We start from the raw sequence: 21,808 nt of genomic DNA, 5'->3' as shown, positions 1-21,808 counted from the left end.
CGCTGACTCACTTACCTTAAGTACACTAATATGGTTAAACTTATTTTTTTCGCTTTTAAATATGGGGTTTGTATCTTATAATTATGAATAAATAAACAACCTAAAATGAATAAAACATGCAGATACATAGCCTGTATTAAAGTGGGCTCAGACTTATTTTTAGAAATTACCGAAGAGCAAACCTCACAAATCGTTCTTGCTCATTATGTGCAATTTTTACGGTAAAGCATGGCGATTTACTCGTGAGCTCAACTAGCTAGAATGTTCTAGCTCTTTCACATGTCTGTGTTTATAACAGGAGACACGCTCATCTCCTGCTATTTTAGAGAAGCACAGTTTGTCTCGGTGCAGCAGGACGCCACAAAGGTAAGTTCATGATGCGTATTTCTATCCATTTTAAAGTAGAGAAATGAGAATCCAGTTTTGTTCCTAATATGTTGATGTTATCTTTATGATCATATCCAAACCCTACCATACAAACTTACCCAGCTAGGCATTTTCCTTGTCAAAATTACTCCTTTTAAATAACATCTCTCAGTTTAAAACTGTCGTGGTTTTCTCATTATATATATATATATATATAAAATAAATGTCTTGTGTAAAAAGTGTCTTTTTGACATGTCTTATTTCTTTGTGCAGGTGTGTAAGTCATGTCAGACAACAGACAGGACAGGAGGTACCCCCAGAATCTTCAGGGGGTCCTGCAGCTGGCAGTGGAGGCAGGGTCAGCTGCTGAGGGTCCAGCCCCTTCAGAGCCAATGTCAGAGGAGGTAGGCACAACTACAGCTTTTAATACCTTGACGAAGAATATGATAAACCATACAGTTGTATATTTTTGTCCTGAAGCAATAGGGAAGACCAGAATCATAATCACTCATCAAGTAGTTTGAATGTTGTCTGAGCTTGCTTGAAATCTCAAGAGAGTAAAGCAACATTATCGATGAAAAGCCCATAGCAGTACCAGTGAAACAGACCATAGTTTATAGTTCTGATTTTTAAAAATCCATGTTGACTGAACGCCCCTCCCTTCAGAGGAAGACATGGCTGAGAGAAGCTCTGTCAGATATCTGCAAAGGTCAGATGGACGAGGTGGAGCAGATGAAGCAGAGCCTGGCTGTCCTGCACAAAGAAGAACCAAACGAGAAAGAGCAAGATGCTGAAGAAGAGTGGGAAGATGAGCGAGAACTGGCCTTTGAGATGCTGTCTGAGTTGTGTGAAAACCTGGACAATGCTAGAGGTTTGTGAAAGCTGGAATAGTAATTTCTTATCACACGGAAGCCAATTAAATATACTTATTTCATCATTTTCCTGCTCTTTCCAGATCTGATGACTCTTGGCGGACTGGAGTTGTGTGTCTCCAGGTATCTTTGTCACGTCCAGAGTGGGCTGAGGTGGCGGGCTGCCCAGCTCCTTGCCTCCTGTGCTCAGAATATGCCCCAGGTCCAGGAATACCTGCTAAAAGCTGACGTGCTGCCAAAGCTGCTGCAGCTTACGGATTCAGACCCCAATCCCACCGTCAGGGTGAAAGCCCTGTATGCCGTCTCATGTGAGTCCCTGAGGCTTTACGCCCTGATCCCACATTTATGAGCCATATCATAATGATACATAGGAGATGCAGAGCTCTGTTTATTAATCTGTTTTCTGTTTTCTCTGCAGGTTTGGTCCGAGAGCAGGAAGCTGGACTGCAGGCGTTCATTTCTCACGATGGTTTCTCGGTGCTGATGAGGGGTATGCAGTCTGAAAACGAGAAAGTCAGGACCAAGTCTGCTTTCCTTCTGCTCAACCTGCTGACCTCTAACCCAGAACATAAAGGTGTGAAGGAGAGACACTGATGTTGTCATTTAATTGTTTCTTTTACAGTTTGGGGAATTTCATTTCTCAGATAAATATTTAAATACATGTAATAAGCACAGTAATTTTGAAAGGTTATCAATATTTCTACAAATGTATCAGTAATTTAAGAACTACAAAAACAAATAATTAAACGTAACTTAAATCCAGAGTCATTATATTTTAAAATCATATGTAATGTGTACAGTATTGATTGAATTATTTAACATTTTCTGGGCTATGATACATTATGAAATAATTTAAACTGCCAGTTGTGGTTCTTTAAATATACCCTAAAATATACAGCTAGAGCAAAACAAATTTCTGATAGATTAAAATCTTCATGAAGTGGCAAATGTAAGGGAAAACACAAAGTATTTATTTTTTGAATAAGTTTTTCTCTCTTTTTCATTTTGTAATTGATAGAACCAAATATTCTACACATTTTACCTCCATAATTGTGGGCTTGTTCGTTTTATTTTCAAGTCTAACACTGATTTATCGAGTATGTTAATGCTGTTTAATTTGGCCTCTAACAGAAACGGTTGTGTCAATGGGGATGGTGCAGCAGCTAGTTTCTGTTCTCCGCACACCGCACTCGCCTTTCCATGAGCATGTGCTCGGTGCTCTCTGCTGGTAAGAGACTGTTTGACTTAATGCTCCTGTTGCTCATTGTCAGTAGTAGACCGCAGCAGTTTGCTCCCCAGCAGAAGCATGTAAATGAATAATGTGAAAGTGAATACTAGGTACTGATGTCCGACCTCATTTGCTGCTTGTCTAGTTTGGTTGAGGACTTTCAACAAGGCCTGGAAGACTGCAGGAACCCAGCTTTGGGTTTGGAGGAATTCCTCAGGCAGCGAACCAAAGAGCTCCAAGGAAAAGAAGAAAGTCAGGTAAATAAAAACTTTTATCATGGGAAAGAGTATCCCACTTTTCCCCAGTTTGTCACATACCAGAAACTTCAGTATATTTTTTTGCAATTTATGTGATGGATCTACACAAAGGAGTGCATAATTGTAAAGTTGAAGGAAACTAGTTTTCAGATTTTGCATTTATGTCCATATTCTGTTGTCTGGGTGAATATTAATTGGGCACTCTTAAGGAGAAGAAAGCTACAATAAGTTGCCACAAGTCATGTAAGAAAACAGAGTGAATGTATAGAAGACGGTTCTTTGGTTCGATGACCCCAAAATCAAAGTTCTACATTTTAGAATTCAAAAAACTTCAACATTTCAAAGTCATAGTTAGATAAGCTTTAATACTTCATCATTTAAAGTCTTCCTGTATCTTTCACCAACAGGAGGAACTTGACTTCTGTGAGCGTTTGAGAGTTTTGTGCTTCAACGGGCAGCAGACAGATGATGTTGGGATGGATCGTTGAGTCAATTTCTATTTTTAAACCTTGCCTGTTTTTTTGCTTCTGTATGAGTAGAAAAATAGAACGTTCATGAGCTGAATCGTGGATGTGGAGCAACATTTTTTGTCTGTTACGACAGTTGATGTTTTGCATGTAAACCACATGTTGGATTTTTACTGTGTAAATACTTGTTCTGTATAAAACTTCTGTTCAGCTCTTCACTTCCACCTCTTTATGTTTGTTCTTCTTTTATGTAACAAAAACCCTGCCCATAATTAGTATTTTTATATTTTTTGGTGTATGTACAAATGTGATTTTTTTTTTCTCAGAACAAACATTTTATTAATTTAAAGTTGGGGGGGTGAAGAATGATTTTTTTTAATCAAACTTTTTATATAGAATTCTCACAGTTGTGGACATTGGAAATATTTATTGTAAATAAGATACTGCTGTTCATATACATTCAATGGGCGGTTTGTATTATGGCATCACATGTACAATCTATACATTAACATGAATTTCATGTCAAAATATGTTCCAATAAATCCCAGAATATACAGTTGCTTACAAAAGTATTCAGCCCTCTTGAACTGTTCCACATTTGTCACCATTCAACCTTAACGTATGACCATTCTCTGTCATACGTTAAGGTTTTTCACTTTAACGTATGACAGAGAAGAAAAAATATGCAGTTTTAAACTTTTTCTTTACAAATAAAAATAGGAACCAAAAATTAATGTTTGCCTTAGATCTAAAATGCAGTGAGCTTTGTGAAACTTATATTATCCTCTCCTACTGAAAGCATCATACTGTGTAGAAACTGGATATTATGTAGGGGAAAATTAAAGAATAACACTAGACAGCTAGAACTTCAGTGGAGTGGTTTGGATGAAAGCATGTCCATGTTATCAAATGGTCTAGTCATAGCTGTAGAAGTAAATCCAGGTAAGATTTTAATTATTTTGCAGTGAAAAATGGGCAAACATTTCCACTGAATTCAAATAAAACACATTGAAGTTTGTGATTTTAATTTGAACAGAATACAAAAAATTTTAAGGAGTTTGAATACTTCAGCAAACCACCAGAAATGCTCCACTCTTTCCTCCTCGGCCGCTTTAAATAGAAATGTGAATATCAGCACTGAAATCTAAATGTCTCGTGGTCTTGTCTTGTCCCAAGCTTATTTTACATTAAGTTGATTTAACAAACTGCACCTTATTTTTATTGCTTTGGTAAAGAGGAGATGCTCTTCTGATGTTAGGAGCACCTCAAAGATCCGGTTTAGGACCGCTTCCACTTTGAAAAGTCATCCTTGTCCTCCGCTGCTTTTATGTCACCCACAGCAATCAGCAGCTGCGCCAAATAATAAGTCACCATGACAACAATCTGACCATGCTCTATTGGTGGCAAAACTTTGAAGACCTGCAGAGCCAGGGAAGCATCGGACACCATGAAGCTCAAACTCCCCAATAACGTAGCTATGTGGCGCGTCCGGATGGCTAACGCAGCCATCGCCGTGATTAGGATGAAGTAGATCCCTACGCCAGGAGTCAGTAGGTCAGAGTTCGGTGCCTTCTGCAGGAACGGAAAAAGGTAGATGTAGAAAGCTCCTCCCACGATTACGAGGACCAGATACAGAAAGCGGTTCAGGGACGAGGAGGTGGAGGAATATGTCGCATAACGGCTGGATAGGAAGGTGACGGAGTAGAGCAGGTGAGCCACAGCGAAGGCACCCATTCCTGAGACAAAGGGTTGATTTGCAATATAAAAACATGATTAAATAAAATTGATCTTTAACAATTGAGGGAATTGTACAGCTACTTTAGATTTAACTGAAGATCCTTACCATGGATGAAAAGCTCAGGCCACACCAAACAGATGTCCCCCACAGCAGAGAAGATCAGCCCCCCTGCCACACCCAGCGCGCTCTGCCCTCCGTTCCAGCTGAGGACCACCACGGCCAGCAGCAGAGTCGGGGCCGCTTTGACACCTGCGGAGACTCCTGATGGGACCAAATCAGGAGTCCAAAGGTAGAAGTATAAAGCCGAGGACAAAAAGAAGGGCAAAAGGGAGAGAAGAAGGGCACAAGACTGGAAAAGAGAGGCAAATAACAGCAGTATTTGTCACATTTTTCTTACTTACTAGACTTTAGTCTGCTTAACTAATAATTTTTTTTTTTACAGAAATATTAAATTACAAAAAAAACAAAAAAATAGGGGTAAAAACTACCATGTTCCTCCTTCGGCGCTTGTAATAGGCATCAGTCTCAAGGATGTCCATCTTCACCCTGTTAGCTCTTTTCCTTTACTAATGAATAAGGATCTGCATTAAATGACACCAGCATGCGGATCCTCAGAGGTTCTCTGCGTCCCTCGCCTTGAATCTGCGCCGTTCCTCTCAGTCCGCTGGACTTCCACGAACGTGAACTTTAGACCGGTCCTTCCGGTCCGATTGCTCTCTGATAATCAACGTTCTCCTCGTTTCAAGTTTTCATGGACAAACAGCTGACCTTTCACCTTTCCATTGGTAATATGTTGATGACATGAGCAAATAGGGTGCAAAGTCAAACCGTGTGTTACAGCTGAGAATCTATATGTGCAGTATGATCAAAAAGATTAATTGGGTAAAACCGAAGAGAGATCATTGATATCATTTAGAAATCTGATTTTTTTGCTTCAAAATCCGTTTGTGACAAAAGATGCTAGGGCTGACAGAAGTCCATGACCTTTAATGCCCCTCGTATTCAAAGAAATTCAATAACCTTCTGTCTTCACTGCAGTTTTTATTGCCCCAGGATTATGGATCTGAAACTGAAATCCAGGCGCTTATAGGAAGAGCACTGTGTCTAATACTTTCCAACGCAAACAATGATTAACTGCAGCTGCTCAGAGTCAAACTTTGTCCTTAGTTTTCCCATGATTCCCTGTTTTGAGTTGTGGCTGGACATTGCTCTTCAGAGGGAGACATACAGTGATCAGGTAAAGGAGACCAGAAAACAGAGCAATGATGTTAGAGTGTCAGGTTAAAACAGGTGTGAGCATATGTAATTGTTATTCTTCTGTCATCTGCACAGATTATGGACACTAATTCTTCCGCTCTGAGAGTTGGAATCGTTGGATATGGACACCTCGGTATGAACCCCATAGCCATACTCTTTGGAGGGCTGACTATTGTTTGTCTGACGGCATGTGGTTGGATGTTTATGTGCTTTAGGGCAGTTCCTGGTGGACAAACTCCTTGAAGCTGGAGCTGGTCTTGGCTTGGTTCTGGGTTTTGTCTGGAACCGGAATCCCAACAAGCTCGTGGGTTCAGTCCCTGCTGAACTGATACTCGATGACCTGCCGTCCTTCGCAAACAGGTTTAAATGCACGCATGCGCACTATCGCCAAGTGAAAAACAACAACAACAACAAAAACGGTTAGGAAAAAAAAGGGAAAGACATCAGGGGGTTGTTTTACAAATAAAGGACAGCGGACTAAGCCGGGATTTTCCGGATATCCTGGCTGGCCTCGATTCGGTTTTACAAAAGCAGTGGCACATGAGTTACCACAGTGATTAATGACATAGACCAGGCTAACAACCAGGCCTAGTTAATCCTGGAGCCTCGTCTGTTCAGTGAGCAGTCAGAGCCCTCAGAAACCTGCATGTTTAGTCAGTGCTTCCTTTCTGATTCAAGTCTTTTTCATAGACTTGCATTAAAATACCACACATTCATCTTTGAGTTAGAAAAAGTACAATATAAGTCACACTATACTTCAAACACGCACTTATTTACGTCGTGAACATACCTTGTGCCTCAATTAAGGTGCATTGTTTGAACTTATCTTCTGTCTTTTAATTGCCGTTAAGCTGCCTTTGCGCTAACAGTTAAACAGGAAATTGCTCCTTCAAAATAAAAGCACCACAACTCAAACAGGATGTTCGCCTGGGTCAAAACTAATTAAGAGCGATGTTTTATCCATATGCTTCCCTGATACTGAACATGTTCCTATGTTTATATTAATATCTGTATTTAATCGATAAGAATTGTTTGCTGTCAGATTCACTTATTTGCTTCCGCTTTTTTTTTTTTTTTTTGTCATTTAGGTAAATGACAAATTGGATTATTTGACCTACATGCAAAGCACACTACACATTACCCTCACCACATCAATATCCACCAAGTGAAAAGTGGTGGTGGCAGGACTATGTAGGGATGCAAGTCAGAGTTAACGGGAAGGTGGATGGTGGTAAAGACAGGACAGTCCAGGGAGAAAACTTGATTTTAAGGGACTGATTTAGATGGATGCATATTCCTATGAACGACTCAGTCAAACTTCAGACCTCATTCTGACTGAGAAACTGTAGCAGTTTCTGAAAATTAATCTCAACAGATTATTGGTTTCATCCAGTTTGATGGAACTTGGATGTATTTTTCTACAAGGAATGACAAAGATATCAAATGCATGAAGTTGGTTGAGACGTATGAAAGACTTGCAGCAGAAGAACCAATTTACTACATCAAAGTTTTGTGTGAACACGCATGCCACACCTTTTAGATTTGTATTTGTTAAATGTTTTAAAACCAATTAATTTCCTCCCTCCCATTTCACAGTTATGCTCCATTACACTAAATTGGTCTATGATATGAAATCCCCCCAAAATGTATTTACGTTTGTGGGGGCAGTGTGTCAAAATGTGAACAAGTTCAAGGCGTATGAATACTTTTGCAAAGCACAACCTTGATTATATTAGAAACGTTTGTTACAGTTGTTTTGCTGGTGATTTCACAGGCGGTGTGATGTGATTGTAGAGGTGTGTCATCCACAGATCGTGAGAGATTTTGGACTCAAATTTCTCTCTGAGGCTCACTTCATGGTGAGATTATTTTCATTAATAAATAAAATACAAACTTAGCTTACATATTACTTGCTGGAGTCTTGTATTGCTCTTCTAATTAAAATATCACAAAGAGACAAATCTTGGATACAAGGATGTTTGCAATACCTTGCTAACTGCAGTTTTAAAACAATGTCAATAAGATGGATGATTAGTCAATTGAAAAATATAACAAGGCTCAGTTTTTGTAGGAAAATGCATAATCTTTCCACTTGACTATAAACTGTATTAATATACAACAAACTTCACAACACGCTAAACCTTTTAGGTGGGATCTCCGTCTGCCCTTTCTGACCCTGATCTGAACCAGAAACTGCGGAAGGCATCTCTAGAACATGGCAGGACACTTTATATACCCAGCGGTGCATTATGGGGAGGCCAGGACATCCAAAGAATGAACGATAGTGGGACATTAAAGGTATGCCTACGCCTGCAATGTTAAGACTTAATAAACTGCCAAAGAGAGCTGCTTATTTTAATGTCTTAACTGTGCTCAGTTCTGTTATGCTTACCAAAACTCAAACCATATGGTATTAATTCTGTTTTTGTAAGACTTATATGAGAATATTAGCAGCTGCAAAAGTTTTTTCCTCCCCCACCACAACTAGAAAGTTCCTGAGATATATATGGAATCTCTTCAGGCTTTGTTCATAAGAATGTCCAAGCATCCGTCATGCTTTCGACTGACAGGAGACGTCCTCAGTGACTGGACAGAAGGAGAGGGCAGGCGGGTTTTGTTCAGAGGCTCAGTGGCAGACCTGTGTCCTCTGGCTCCTAACAACGTCAACACCATGGCGGCAGCAGCCGTGGCGGCAGGAAAGCTCGGCTTTACAGGAGTTCAGGGAGAGATCGTATCAGACACAGCGTGGGTCTTTTTACCTTACAAATCAAAACCAGCACAACTGATCGTTTCTGTCTGAACGATTTATGTCTTACTCGCCTCAGGCTGAAAGACTTTCATGTGGTGGAGGTGGAGGTGACTGGGCCTGATGGGTTCTCAGTGCACACAGTGAGGAGGAATCCAGCCAAACTCGGCGCCGTGACTGGCAGCGCAACATACAACTCTTTCTGGAACAGCTTACTCAGTGAGTCTCATGTGGTTTCACTAAATCTTATATTTCATGTGGTAGACTTACACAAAGTGGCTCATCGCTTTGACATGGAGGGAACATGATGGATGGTTTTCAATGTCTTTACAATGAATGACTGTTTTTTTTAATCAGCCAACTTCTGAGGTCAATTTGTTACAGTCTATGGTATTTAGGGGTATCAGAATAGAGGTGGGTGGATTCAAATGATAGCCACACTTTTCAGCTTTCTAGTTGAGATACGTTTTGCATCACCCTTACAGTTGTGCTCTAGTTTGTGTTCTATCACATAAAATGATGAATGTAAGAAAATGTTATAATGTTCCAAGTATGTATAAAGTGATTAAATGGATGAATCTTAATTAATCTATTATTGAAATAATCATCAACTAATTTAGTAATCGATGAATCGTTAAGTGGAGTCAACGGACTCAAAAAGAGATCAAATACTGAAAATCAACATTTTGGATAAAAACACCAATCTGTGGATATATTTTGTCCCAAAATTCCTCAAGTGGCATTGTTTCTATTCACCTGGTTGAAATTCACTAAAGGGATGACATTATATTGCATTTTAGTTTCTTTCTCATTTTGAAACAAGATGAAATGGTGTTTTTGCATCTTTTACTGCATTTCAAATATTGCATACAAGACTTACGTAGTTAAATTAAAAAAAATCTATTGAACTTGCCAATCAATTGATTGTCAGAATAATCTATAAATTAATCAATTACAAAAAATAGTTATTTGTTACAACCCTAGTTCCAGGGGAACGAGTGGTTTTGCAAGGAACAGTAAAAATACATGAAACTGCATTCTTTCATAAAAATAGGTCCAACTTTTTGTTCTTGTCAGTTTGCAGAGGTCACGGTGGCAGAGTTTACTTGTGCTGAACCCTGGAGGATTACCTGCAATGTAGGAGGAAGATCTCCAACCAAATTCCAGATAAATTAAAGAGCTCAGGATGGATACGCTGCACGTATGGTGGATCTCTACATTAGCGCGTTACTTGGCTTTGTAAACTCGCCGACCTTTCGATATGTTTCAATGAACTGAAAGCTTGGAATAAAACAAAAGACAGAAATCATGGGTAAAATACCAACATATGTAGAGCTTTCAATTTTATTTCACTGGAGAAAACAATAGAACTCACACTGAGGAGAGACAGTGACGGGACACATCTGGTAAAACCATCATCCAACCTTCATCTTGATTCCCCCATAGAGAGCAATTCTTCATCCCTTCTTCCCTCTTTCACAAATAAGTACTTCGATGAACGATATAAACTACCTTCACACAAGTGCATATGTTGACAGGTAAATGGATGTGAAATGTTGCCGATCAGTATTCCTAATTATTAGAAAACTGATAGAATAAGGCAAAAAAGATGAGAAAAAAAACATGATGCTAAGCTGAAGGAGAGGTTTTGTATTCTCTTATATCTACTGACACTTATTACTGGGCATATATATGCTCCATCTTTTTACAGTCTAGGACATTTTGCTGTAAAAAGGCATTTGCAAAAAAGCTGAAAAGAAAATAAGCAAGTTTTGCTTTGAATGAAGAAAAATGACAAGTTTGTAAAAAGATGGAGGTTTATGCCATTCTATTTCTCCTCATTTTGATCCCAGAATCTAAAATAAAGCCCCGATTCTACTCGTTACCTTATTAATGCTTTATATCTAAATTATTCACCATTAGCGCCACAAAACAGGGTCATTTTAATTCACTGGTTCCTATTTGTTTGTTTTCAGCCTACTACTGGTTGCAGTGCTGGTGTGTTTACCAAAAACCGGCTCACGGTTTTAAGGTTCTGAGGTACGCATTGGTTGGGAAGACACAAACAGTGAAGCATTTTCTTTTTTCACAGAAAGCCACGACTAAAGTAATCACACACATGAACACAGCTGCACCCATTTGTCAAGTTTGTAGTGCAAGGATGACTAATGATTGCAACGGAAAAAAAACAAGTTTCACTAGTGAGGTTCAGCATAATGCATACGAGTGTTTGCGCCTCAGTTTTTCTCGCGCGCCTCGTCCTCGCCCTCGCCGCTCCCGTTGCCTCCGAGGATGGCTTTGCCTTTAACCGGTATGGTATAGGGCTGGCGGATGTTCACGCGGTCCTTTTCGGCCTCAAGCTCCTCGTCGTAACGCTCGTCCTCTTCATTGTCTTCGGCCTCGCTGTGGTGTGGAGAGGAGTGACGGGACAGAGCCGGAGACGGAGGCACAGAGGCTGGTCGAGGGTAGCGGAAACCCGAAGCCTAAGGAATGAAACAGGATCACTGTTAAAAACTGTGAATTAAACAAACAGGACTAAAATAATCATTTTCAGAACTTTTTCCACCCTTAGCATGAAATACTTACAACTCATTTGAGAAAGGGTAAAAAAGACTTTCTATTTATTTTGGTGTCATTTTTAAAATCATGAAATCCTAGGATTTTAATAGAGGGCCTTGAAGCGTTTTTAACAATTCTTCAGTCAAACTGTCACATAATCTTACCGACGAGGGCTCTTGAGGGTCATATATGTAGGTGTCTGGGAAGGCTTTAGCCAAGGCCATATGACGAGCAGCTATGTAGTACTAAAGTGGAAGAGAAGGGGAAAAAAATTTCACTAAAAGAGGCTAAAAGATTATGTTCAGGATCTATGTCCATACTCTGCCGAGGTATCTCCAGTCGAGGAGGTCACTCAGGCGCTCTGTGCGATTCCTCTGGATGATCCGCTGGCGTCGGCTCTGTTTGCAGAACTGGAAAAGGAAGGAAGTGAGCTGGTTGCACGACTCGTCGACACCCTTGTAGCGCCGGTCAAGGATGTAAATACCTGTCGGGTAAGGGCGTAATGACAAATGTGGTCTTTCTAATCAATGTGACCATAACCTTTGAGAAATTAAAGAAAGTGAGTAAAGATACACACCGTACGCTGAAGGGTCTGCTATATGTTCCTCCATGAAACACCCGAAGCCTGACAGATTAGTAGATATGGATGGAATACCCATCACTGTGCACTCAGCTGTCAAATGACAGAAATATTACAAAGTGAGCCAAGCATAACACAATAAACATATCCAAGATATCAGCATCCCTGTGTCATACCTGGTGTATAACCCCAAGGCTCATAGTAAGAAGGGAAGACACCAAGGTGGCAGCCTCTGACAAACTCCTCGTAATCCATGGGAAGGAGAGGAGACGTGGATGAAAGGAACTCTGGGTGGAAGATGATCTGTGGAGGAAGAACAAGCTTTTCAGTACCAGAACAAGTGACTGCAGCCTTTCTCACAGCAATCTAAAAAGAAAACTAGTCCAAGTTTACAACGCAAGGTACCTAAAAAGTTGCCATATGAGAGCTTGATCTTTTCTCTAAACATGCCTAACTGCTGGCTTTAAAGCCTGTTAGGAATGATAAATGGGCCGAATGTTACTTTTAATACCGACCACTCAACACTTTTTTCACTACCGCCACTTTCACCCCATCACACTCACAAACATGAACACATGTTATTTTGAGGAGTATCAGTGAGCTCTACTGTAGTTTTAACTTTGTCCTCTTGGGGCAAAGTTAAAACCTTAGAAACAATGTCCATGGTTGTCATGGTTGTTGGTGTGTAAGGAAGAAATGGAGCAGCTGCAATGTCTGGTGGCCAATCATGGCACGTTTCTGATTTCTCAGATACGCTTATTTTCTAAAAAACTATTATAAAACAATCTGAAACAGTGAAGAGGTGCCTAATTTGTCCAAGAACCAAAATGTGATCTGTGTCTTCATGTGGGACGTATGACAACAGCTTGCTGCTTCCATAGAATTTATTTTAAGCAGTGCCCTTTATGTCCAATAAATGAAGTATAGCGTACAACCGATTTATAGGTCAACCCTCCCATTTTGTCTCTTACCTTGACTCGGTCAGCAGAGCTGTTGAAAAGGCCGATGCGGCGGACGCAGTTAAGGATGGGGTCGCTGCTGTCCTCCAGCATGTTGTGGGTGCAGACCGGAGGCTGGCACTGCCTCTGAGTCGCAAAGATGGCACGCTTCATGATGGTGAAGTCTTCTTTGTCCAGCATCTTCGACACATCTGGCAGCTGACCACTGAAAAGCACGTAGGAACAAAATTGTTCAGTCTGACCGGAGCACGTTCTTCCACATGTCTGCTGCGAGATCTTATGGCTTACTTCTTGTAACCATTTTCTAAAAGCCAGAGATTTGCGGTTGTAATGTTAAAAAAAACAACAAAAAAACCCTGAATATAAACATTTCTGCAAGATTCTCTAAAGCTGGATCTGATAAAATAGATGAGTTATTTATAAACTTCATGTTTTTTTTAATGAAAAGTGCATTTAGTAGCTTTTGATAATGTTCAGACAGACATTGTTGAACATGGTGGCACCTTAAACGTGGTGAACTTACACTAGGAGTGATTCATAAAGTTTCTTTCCAAAGCGCTCCTTCACAGTCTGGGCTGTATCCCTGCAAGGAGAGACAGAAATGGAAACATCTTTAGTCACCTGAATGGAAGTAGGAAAGGCCGATATTAAACATTTATAATCACCATAGCTGCTTCCGCACTGCTTGGCCCTTCAGCGTCTCCACGTTGAAGTTGTTGGTCCGAGCTGGCATAATGAAGAACGCTATAACGGTCACATCACTGTGGTTAACCTGACGAAGTGCAAAGAATAAAGTTCAGTTCTTCATGCCCGGGGTCCAACACCTTCAGCAGAACCACTTCACTTACTCTCAGTAGATAATTGAGTCTGGCTAACGCCTCGAGGAAGATGTCGGCTCCTTTGTTTGAGAATTCATACCTTCCTGCTATGAAGAGGAACAGACACTTGTCCAGGTTGAAGTCAAGGTTCCTGATGGTAAACACAAACTGTGATAAGAGATTTTCCAATTTTTAGCATTCCAAATTAACTCGGCAGTAACAGACTGAACTGATTCACTGCAAATCTAGGTTTTAGCGCAAATAGCCTAGACCAGTTGAAATAACACAAAACTAACTTAGAAGTAACTTCTCATCAAGATTATTATTTCCCTTATAACAAGACATTCTCCAAGTGAAATAATCTCCTATTGGAACTAGTGACATTTCCTCAATGTTAAAGAATTAGTTACTTGAACAAGCTCAGAGATCTTACTACAATGTTACTTGTAAATTAGTTTTGTCTTATTTCAAGTGGACTGGGATATTTGCACTAAAAACTAGACCAATACTTTGTAAGATTTGGTGTTTTTGCAGTGCTCAGACTGTCTGCGATGTCACGTTTTCAGGACTGACCCATAGAAGTGACCCCTGACAAACTCCTGAATGCGACTCTTGCTCTGAGCGTGGAGGTTTTGAAACTCATGCATAGCAGAGAACTTCTTCACATTGAGACCATTTGGAGTGACGATGTCTGAGGACAAACATGAAGAACCATAAACACATTTCATCCATAATCAGTGAGGTGTAATTCTCCCTTTTCCTGAGAGCCGAGTCCAACTCGACATACCGGGTTTCCTCTTGAGCAGGAACTCGGCCTCAATGGCTGTAATTTGTGACACAGTGGTGAAGACGTGAGCGCAGTGTGCAGCCGCCCGCTCCAGACAGTAGCGATGGTAAATTTGCCGATCTCCGGCTTCTTTATCCACATTGAACTGATCAGAGCAGATCGGAGGAAGAACATCATGTAAACTGCTTTTGCAGACTCTTAAAATCAGTAGCACTCCACAAAACACTCACTGAAATAATCAGCCATTTATTTTCCTGTCTCTTATGTTACAAAAAAAATATCTATTGTGAGACATTTCTTTCCTTGTCAAATGTCGGAACAGAAAAAGTAGCAAAGCTGTACCTCTGCCAGGTTGTTGTAGAAATCCACATTTCCAGCACACAAGTAGCGACCCAGCAGTGTAGCATGGGTGGTGAAAATAGTTGCAACAGGAAGCTGTCTTTGTCTGCACAGCACCAGGCCCAGACCTGCCAGCCACTCATGGAACTGGGCTACCATGTGTGGAGGATCCTCAGACTGAGCCGCATACTGTAATATCAGAAAAGACCATTTAAATGGCATGCAAGCCATTCAACTGTCCAGCAGATAGTTTATGCATAAATGTATGCATATTTTCAGCAGAGGCATGAAGAGAAGCCAAAAATTAGGAAAAAATAAACTTCCACCTTAAAATATACAAGAAGCATTGATCTGTGTCATGTATTTTTTTTTGTTCTTCATTCAGTGAAGTTACTTACAGTGCACAGAGTAGCTAGTTTTACTCAAGTAGTCATTCATGATATCATTCAATCTTCTAAAGCTGCTCCTAAAAGTACATTTTTCCAAAACGTTACTCAAATAAATGTGTGTAATTACTACACACACACACCTCTGGTTTTCAGAGCGCATGATGTTCACACTTCTTTAGATCATTTGCTGTTAGTTATGAGCTATAGCAGAAGTCAGTCTGTGTCACCTTTACTTCCTACATGTGTTTCCTTTTCAAATCAGATGTTCCTTCAACTATCGGGCTGCAAAACGATCCAAAGCCTTAATTTAATCACCAGTGAAGTTGACAACACATGTTCTTTTCAGAAAACTTTGAATCCCTCTTTCTTTAAAGCTTTTTTGGTGAAAAGGAACATTTTCCCGCAAAGGACCTTTTTCACAAAAATGCTACTATACCTCGCTGTGGGATTACTCTGAGTTTTTTCAATGTTATTTCTTCTACATTTAATATGTCCACTATTTTAAAACATAGACTTTCAAGTTCCAAAATAAGTCAAAACAAAACAATTTTATCCTAATTATTTATTAAGAACTTTCTATCAGATTTCAGGTATGGTTACTTTGAAACTTTTATGCTATTTGTAATTAAACAAATATAAACTTTATGCAGTTTATAAACTACAGATTTTATCTAATAGTTTTGAAACAATCTCTCTTCCTAGTTTTTCAGTTTTATTTTTGCCTCCATTCACCATTCATCTTTTTCTTCATGTCTCCTGGTATTTTACCTTTCACCGATTTGAGTAAATACAGTAAAAAAAAAAGAAGAAAAAAAGGTGACTTTCTTATCAAACTTTTACAGTGCACAAACTAAAAACCTGAGCTGACCTCTCCCAAGAGCCAGGCGGTGAGGAAACCAAACAGAACGGCATCGTTGGCCTCACGATCGAACCAAGGCACGCCGATGGCACAGAGGTCCCACAGCTCGCTCTTCCAGCGGTCCAGAGACCAGGCGGTGAAGCCGACATCAATCAGAACTACGTATGGACTGCCTTCAATAAGCCACCGGCCAAAGTAAACCTGTGAAAAATATACAGGTTAAGTTTGAAGGTTAAAAATAATGTGACGCATTAACTGGCGAAGGAGAGATCCCAGAATATCAATCAATCCAGTGTTTTTTTGTACTGAGCATTTCAGCAACAAGGCAGCTTAAAGTGCTTTACATTATTAAAACCCAAAACTACAAAAGACACCGGAAAGACAACAATTGAAAAAACCAGAAACAAATGTTACATTTTGGTGAGTGCCATCTTCAAAATCATCAACGCATCAAAATGTTGGTTAGTGTTTCATTTATGATGATTCAAAAGCTACTCTGAACAGTTGTGGTTTTAGTGTAGATTTAAAGGAAACTCAGTGTTTCAGTTGTTTTGAGGTTTTCTGGAAGTTTGTTCGAGATTTGTGGAGCATAGAAGCTGAATGCTACTTCTTTGTGTTTGGTTCTGGTACCGGGGATGCAGAGCGGATCAGAAACAGAAAACCTGAGAGGTCTGGAAGTTTCATACAACAACGGCAGATCTTTAATGTACTTTGGTGCTAAGCCGTTCAGTGATTTATAAACTAATAGTATTTTAAAGTTTATTTTCAGAGGTACAAAAAGCCAGAGGATGGATTTTATAACTTGAGTGCTGTGCTCCATCTTCCTGGTTCTAGTGAAAATGTAAGCAACAGCGTCTGGATCAGCTGCAGCTGGATGATTGATTTTTTTTAGGCAGACCTGTGAGGACGCTGCTGCAGCAATCAATGCGACTAAAGATAATGCATGGATGAGTTTCTCGCATTAGTCCTTTTTTAAAATATGATATAAATAATATGACAATGTTTTGTATTAGTGCATACTTTCGTTAGGCATTATATTAATCTTTCCAACTGTAAACTCTCTCTGATTGACTGTATTTTAGTTGTTATTATTTATATTAAATCACAATCAAGAAAAATATGTTGCTTTTGGCTTTATCTTAGTCTATCTGAATAATTATTGAGCTCAGTAAAGGACTGAAACCACAATTAATTCATTCATTTTAATCCGTTTTATTATGCTCTGATGCATGAGTCTCGGTGAACATTTTACAGGCTTTGTTGAATCGGCTGCACTCATTCTTTAAAAATAGAATGAGTGCAGCCGCAGCTTCGAGCTTTGACACCTAATATCACAGCGAGCTCTGAGTGACACAGCAGAAAACTTTAAAACTATTCCAATCAGTCTTCTATTTCTGGAATGCCTCTATGGGAAAGAGATTGGGACACCGATACTCCTAACCTTTGTAGGGAAATGTCACCAGCTTTCTAACTTCACTGAACTTGTCATCAGCAACACTAGACTTTGCAGACAGGGAGGGATCCGAATTAAAGAGGGGGTCTGATCACGTTTCATTGACCACTTTCAAAGAATCCAATCCAATTTCTCATTTAGAATCAAAATGCTTATCCATGCGAGGAATGGATGTGTGTCAAGTACGTATGATAGTACCTTACACCCACTGGCGTTCATTTTATCAATGGTCCGCTTCAGCACAGGATTGGTTGGCTCGATCAGCTCCACTTGGGTGCGCACGTTGCTCTCCACGTAGGGACCCACCAGGAAATAGTTCTCCCCCCATTCCTCCGCGGTCATACGGGCTTTGGTCTGAATGACTGTGTAGATCCCTCCAACTTAAAGCAAGCCAGACAAAAATCAGTCAAGCCAGAGTCAAAGTTTTCTTACTTACTTTTATAATCTAGAAAAATTAAAGTCTGAATTTTAGATTTTAAGACCGAAAACACACAGAAACTTGCCTTTGTTGGCTACCTCCCAAGCAATTTCAAAAAGTACAGCATCCTCCAACTCGAACTCCTCGTCCCACTCGTCAAGTCCTGATAGGGACGTGACAGAAAGGCTGCGAGCCAGCGGCATGCTGGGTAAATATAGAAACACATTCCTTACTACTATGTATACACAAAACGTGACTGTCAGGCAGTCCCACAGGTGGCATTTTGAAATCATAAGGGGAAAAAAAAACCCTTATGACCCCTTGTGATTTAAGTCTTGAGACACAAGACATGAAACGTTTCAACTCCATTTGTTAGACTTTATATTCACCATTTCAATTCAGTTTGAATCAAGCTGCCCTTTGCTGGAGCGCAAGCTTTAACTTCTACTATAACACATTATGTGAAATGCAGTGAACTTCCTCTTAACTAAATACGACATTAGCTAACTGTGATGTAAACCCCACCTTTCCAAATTCTTCCACAAAATAAACGTCAAATACTTGACTCATTTTTCTGAATCATAATTTGAACACACACTTTTTTCTGGTCACTTCTTAAGCATAGGCTTTTGCTTTCAACAGAAACCTATGGTAAGGCACTGAGAAGTAGCCAATTATAAAAAGAGAACAGGTTTGTTTACTAATATTAATTTACGTCTCCTTTTAATAGCATTTAAAATCCACTCTAATGTTAACATCTCTGTAATTTTTGTACATATAAGGGGAATAAATATTGCATACTATGCATTATTTTGAATAATCTGAGCATTTGATTTGAAATGTTACCATTTCAGTTTTACATTTTACAACACCAAGCTTCTCTAGGGCAGAGCATGATTTAGACAGGTGGATTCGTCCTTCTTGAGTGAAATTACAACTTATTGTCCTTTACTGTGTAAGACAGGAAATGGTTGCAAAAGAGGCAATTGTGATCAAGTATAAACATGATCAAGTGGCTCTTATATTGCCACATCTGATATTCTCCCTATGATATGTTGTAATCATGGAGCTGAGACACATGGAAAACTACAAACATGGGCCCACGTCCACAGGAACATGCAGCATGGTGGGGGAGGATTTCCCCCCCAACCTATAGAGTTGTTTCTCCCACAGCTTCTTACTTACAGTCCCAGCTATAGGGGACCTTTACAATCTGATGTGCAGTGTCCTAGATTAACCTCTACTATATGTAGAGCAACATTCCTCACTGAATTTGCAGACTTAATGCAAATTTTGCTGTCTGTTCTTTTGCTACATGTAAAGTAGCAAAAGAACAGACCAACATTGCAGAAGGTATTTTGAGAGTAAACACCACATGCTGAAGTTTAACGTAGTGGCCCCTCAGACGCCACTACAGATGCTTTCTGATCGTCTTATTTGTTCAACAAGTCACCAGTTTATGGAGCACAGCTTCATGCTTATATGGCCTCGATCGAGACGTGTGCATCTTCATGGTAAGTGTAGTAATTTTCCAGAAGGCCCAGTGCGAACTTAAAAGTGACTGTTGTGGAAACAACTCCCTGAAATGCGCTTTAAATTCGCGAGCGGACCTCTCCGTTTGCACAGCATGCCGATGCGCGACTGCTTGAGCTCCTTTAATGAGTTGGTGAACGTGACATGAAGCACCTACAGCAACGCACACAGAGAGAGGCCGAGTCCGACAGAGAGTCCCCCCCTTCATAAGCTCGTCAACAACCGCGGAAGACAAAAATACAAAGGTCGACTCACCCTTCGATTGTGTCCCAACTTCACGAAGACGAACTAAACATTGACAGCTGTCGCGGTCACTCGGTAGACGAAGAAAACAGTGTAGGCTAGTGAGGGGAAAAAAGGGGGCGGCGGCTTTGGTTAAATGTCACCGACTCACATTGGTTTGCTGCAAAACGCTGGGAAGATCTGGAGAAGGAGGGCTGAATGCGGAATCCCTGCTGACGCATTATTCATGAGCTTCAAGCCTATTGGTTGAGTTTTCGTCACTTTCGCCGCCTCCCCAGATGACGAGAAGATGATTGGATGATTTCTTCATTAGAGGCACGTGATTGGGTGAGAAAAATTGACGGGGTTTAGCTTTTATTTTGTTTTTATTTTTATTTAAACGGTTAATATTCTAAATTTAGGCAGAAATTTAACAGCATAGCTTAGTTCAAATAGCCAGAAATGAACTTTCTGCTTGAATGTAACCATTGCAATAGACTTACGAAGTATAATCCTTTTCATTAAATCACATGTATTTATTTACTCATGTTTTGTTTTTTGTGTTTTGCCTTGTTTATGTGTGTTTGTCCTATAATGTGCTGAATGTTAACACGGGTAAAAAGGCTCCCTGTCTAAGGCTGCATGGCTGCAAATAATTTATCTATCATTATGGCTTTTGAGCAAGGTTTTTACTAAATTTTTGCAAACCAACAAAAAACAAGCACTTCTTTTAACGTCATCTGGTCATGTATAAATTACAGTTAAGGCTGTTAATATTCTGTAAACACGTGACCTTTTTAAAAATAAAGCAGCGACAAAGGAGACAATTTTACAAACAATTGAAAATGGGACATCTTCCATTCTTACCCAATATTATTCAGTTATTCCAGTCTTACATCACAAATGGGTGGTGTACGAAGTCTTAGTTTGGCATTTTGAAAAAAAATAAAAAGATGTCTAAAGAGAAAAATCACAAAAGGAATGTAGCAGTGCATCCTGGGTTATTTGATGCATGTTTGAATTGTCACAGCTTGATTTTCTATCTCTTGTTATCTAAGTCTGTTGGCCCACATCTGCTTAAGTGTCAGAGCATTTCATCATCCTGCTCTGTGACTTGTGTACATGTGAGTCAGGAAATAGCTAAAGCACCCCCAGCATGTATAAAACAAAGGGTATTTACAGCTGCTGGAATGCTTCTCATCTGAAATGACAGCGGAACAGACACAAGTTCTGTGAGCTAAAGCAAAAATATCCTGGTGTAGGTTAACTACTTCCCCACAAGTCTGGTAACACTGCAAAACATAGCATGCATAAGCATGCAAAATCATCAACTTTTGATTTTTCCATCAACTTTTGATAGTCTGACCAAAAGAAGCAACCTTTGCTGCGTCTTCATAAAATAAAGATTGCTTAAAATGGCTGATGTTTGGAAGAGGTAAGTTAAGAATTGTGAAAAATATTGAAAACAATTCAATAATTGTAATTTTCTGAAGATGTTTTAGTCCTTGTTTTATTGTTACAATCAAGATAAATAATAAAAAAAGAAAATGTAAAAAAGCAGTAAGAATACATGTTGAAAAGAGTTTGTTTTAAGAGTTTTAAATATACTACCCTGTTTTTTAAAATTAAAAATAGGGCGTTTAATGAGATTTTATTAAAATACACAAAACATGCTCAGCTGCATGAATTGTATCCGCCCTCCCCCCGACAGACGTCATCACGTCAATATAAAAAAGAGATAAATCTGATGGTTAAATTGCAATAAAAAAAAATCTGATGGTTAAAATTGAGTCATAGTATAAAGATATATAAAAAATAGCAGGCAAAACTCATTCATTAATTCTAAAAATTTTAATGTTATTTTGAACATTTAAAAAGGATATAAGTCGGGTGTCATGTGAATCAGTCAAGAAAACACTGTCTTCTTGCACAAGGTTTGGACAAGTCTAGTTTGACTTCCT

At 39.6% G+C, this 21,808-nt stretch overlaps 4 protein-coding genes across 5 annotated transcripts; 2 read left to right on the top strand and 2 right to left on the bottom strand.

The window, feature by feature from the left end:
* The first annotated feature begins 256 nt into the window (after nucleotides 1-256).
* Nucleotides 257-3,749, top strand: hspbp1 (HSPA (heat shock 70kDa) binding protein, cytoplasmic cochaperone 1). Its single transcript, XM_055035294.1, has 8 exons — nucleotides 257-366; nucleotides 640-770; nucleotides 1,033-1,237; nucleotides 1,322-1,546; nucleotides 1,657-1,812; nucleotides 2,370-2,466; nucleotides 2,612-2,723; nucleotides 3,131-3,749. Exons 2-8 carry the CDS (start codon nucleotides 651-653, stop codon nucleotides 3,209-3,211), a joined length of 996 nt encoding a protein of 331 aa, XP_054891269.1. The 5' UTR covers nucleotides 257-366; nucleotides 640-650; the 3' UTR covers nucleotides 3,212-3,749.
* A 368-nt stretch (nucleotides 3,750-4,117) lies between these two features.
* tmem86b (transmembrane protein 86B) lies at nucleotides 4,118-5,528 on the bottom strand. Its single transcript, XM_055035296.1, has 3 exons — nucleotides 5,417-5,528; nucleotides 5,034-5,277; nucleotides 4,118-4,926 (listed from the first exon to the last, which is right to left on the bottom strand). Exons 1-3 carry the CDS (start codon nucleotides 5,465-5,467, stop codon nucleotides 4,469-4,471), a joined length of 753 nt encoding a protein of 250 aa, XP_054891271.1. The 5' UTR covers nucleotides 5,468-5,528; the 3' UTR covers nucleotides 4,118-4,468.
* A 168-nt stretch (nucleotides 5,529-5,696) lies between these two features.
* Nucleotides 5,697-10,255, top strand: aspdh (aspartate dehydrogenase domain containing). Its single transcript, XM_055035295.1, has 8 exons — nucleotides 5,697-6,165; nucleotides 6,261-6,318; nucleotides 6,401-6,545; nucleotides 7,960-8,044; nucleotides 8,334-8,483; nucleotides 8,707-8,930; nucleotides 9,011-9,150; nucleotides 10,009-10,255. The coding sequence occupies exons 1-8, from the start codon at nucleotides 6,055-6,057 to the stop codon at nucleotides 10,044-10,046; spliced, it is 951 nt and encodes a 316-aa protein (XP_054891270.1). The 5' UTR covers nucleotides 5,697-6,054; the 3' UTR covers nucleotides 10,047-10,255.
* gys1 (glycogen synthase 1 (muscle)) lies at nucleotides 10,245-20,774 on the bottom strand. Of its 2 annotated transcripts, XM_055035292.1 has the most exons (17): nucleotides 20,715-20,774; nucleotides 20,020-20,172; nucleotides 18,178-18,296; nucleotides 17,873-18,054; nucleotides 16,231-16,422; nucleotides 14,977-15,162; nucleotides 14,635-14,779; nucleotides 14,421-14,538; nucleotides 13,878-13,998; nucleotides 13,695-13,801; nucleotides 13,553-13,612; nucleotides 13,042-13,234; nucleotides 12,247-12,373; nucleotides 12,068-12,163; nucleotides 11,811-11,974; nucleotides 11,655-11,735; nucleotides 10,245-11,414 (listed from the first exon to the last, which is right to left on the bottom strand). In XM_055035292.1, exons 2-17 carry the CDS (start codon nucleotides 20,094-20,096, stop codon nucleotides 11,169-11,171), a joined length of 2,214 nt encoding a protein of 737 aa, XP_054891267.1. In that variant the 5' UTR covers nucleotides 20,097-20,172; nucleotides 20,715-20,774; the 3' UTR covers nucleotides 10,245-11,168. The 2 variants fall into 2 exon arrangements, with proteins under 2 accessions (XP_054891267.1, XP_054891268.1); XM_055035293.1 differs by lacking the exons at nucleotides 20,020-20,172; nucleotides 20,715-20,774 and adding an exon at nucleotides 19,881-20,012.
* Between the last annotated feature and the right edge of the window lie 1,034 nt (nucleotides 20,775-21,808).

Source organism: Poeciliopsis prolifica, unplaced genomic scaffold (assembly GCF_027474105.1).
Source record: "Poeciliopsis prolifica strain line A6 unplaced genomic scaffold, Auburn_PproV2 SCAFFOLD010, whole genome shotgun sequence".
Lineage (NCBI taxonomy): Eukaryota > Metazoa > Chordata > Actinopteri > Cyprinodontiformes > Poeciliidae > Poeciliopsis > Poeciliopsis prolifica.
The sequence above is the reverse complement of the archived record's forward strand: the minus strand, read 5'-3'. Positions and strand labels throughout refer to the sequence as shown.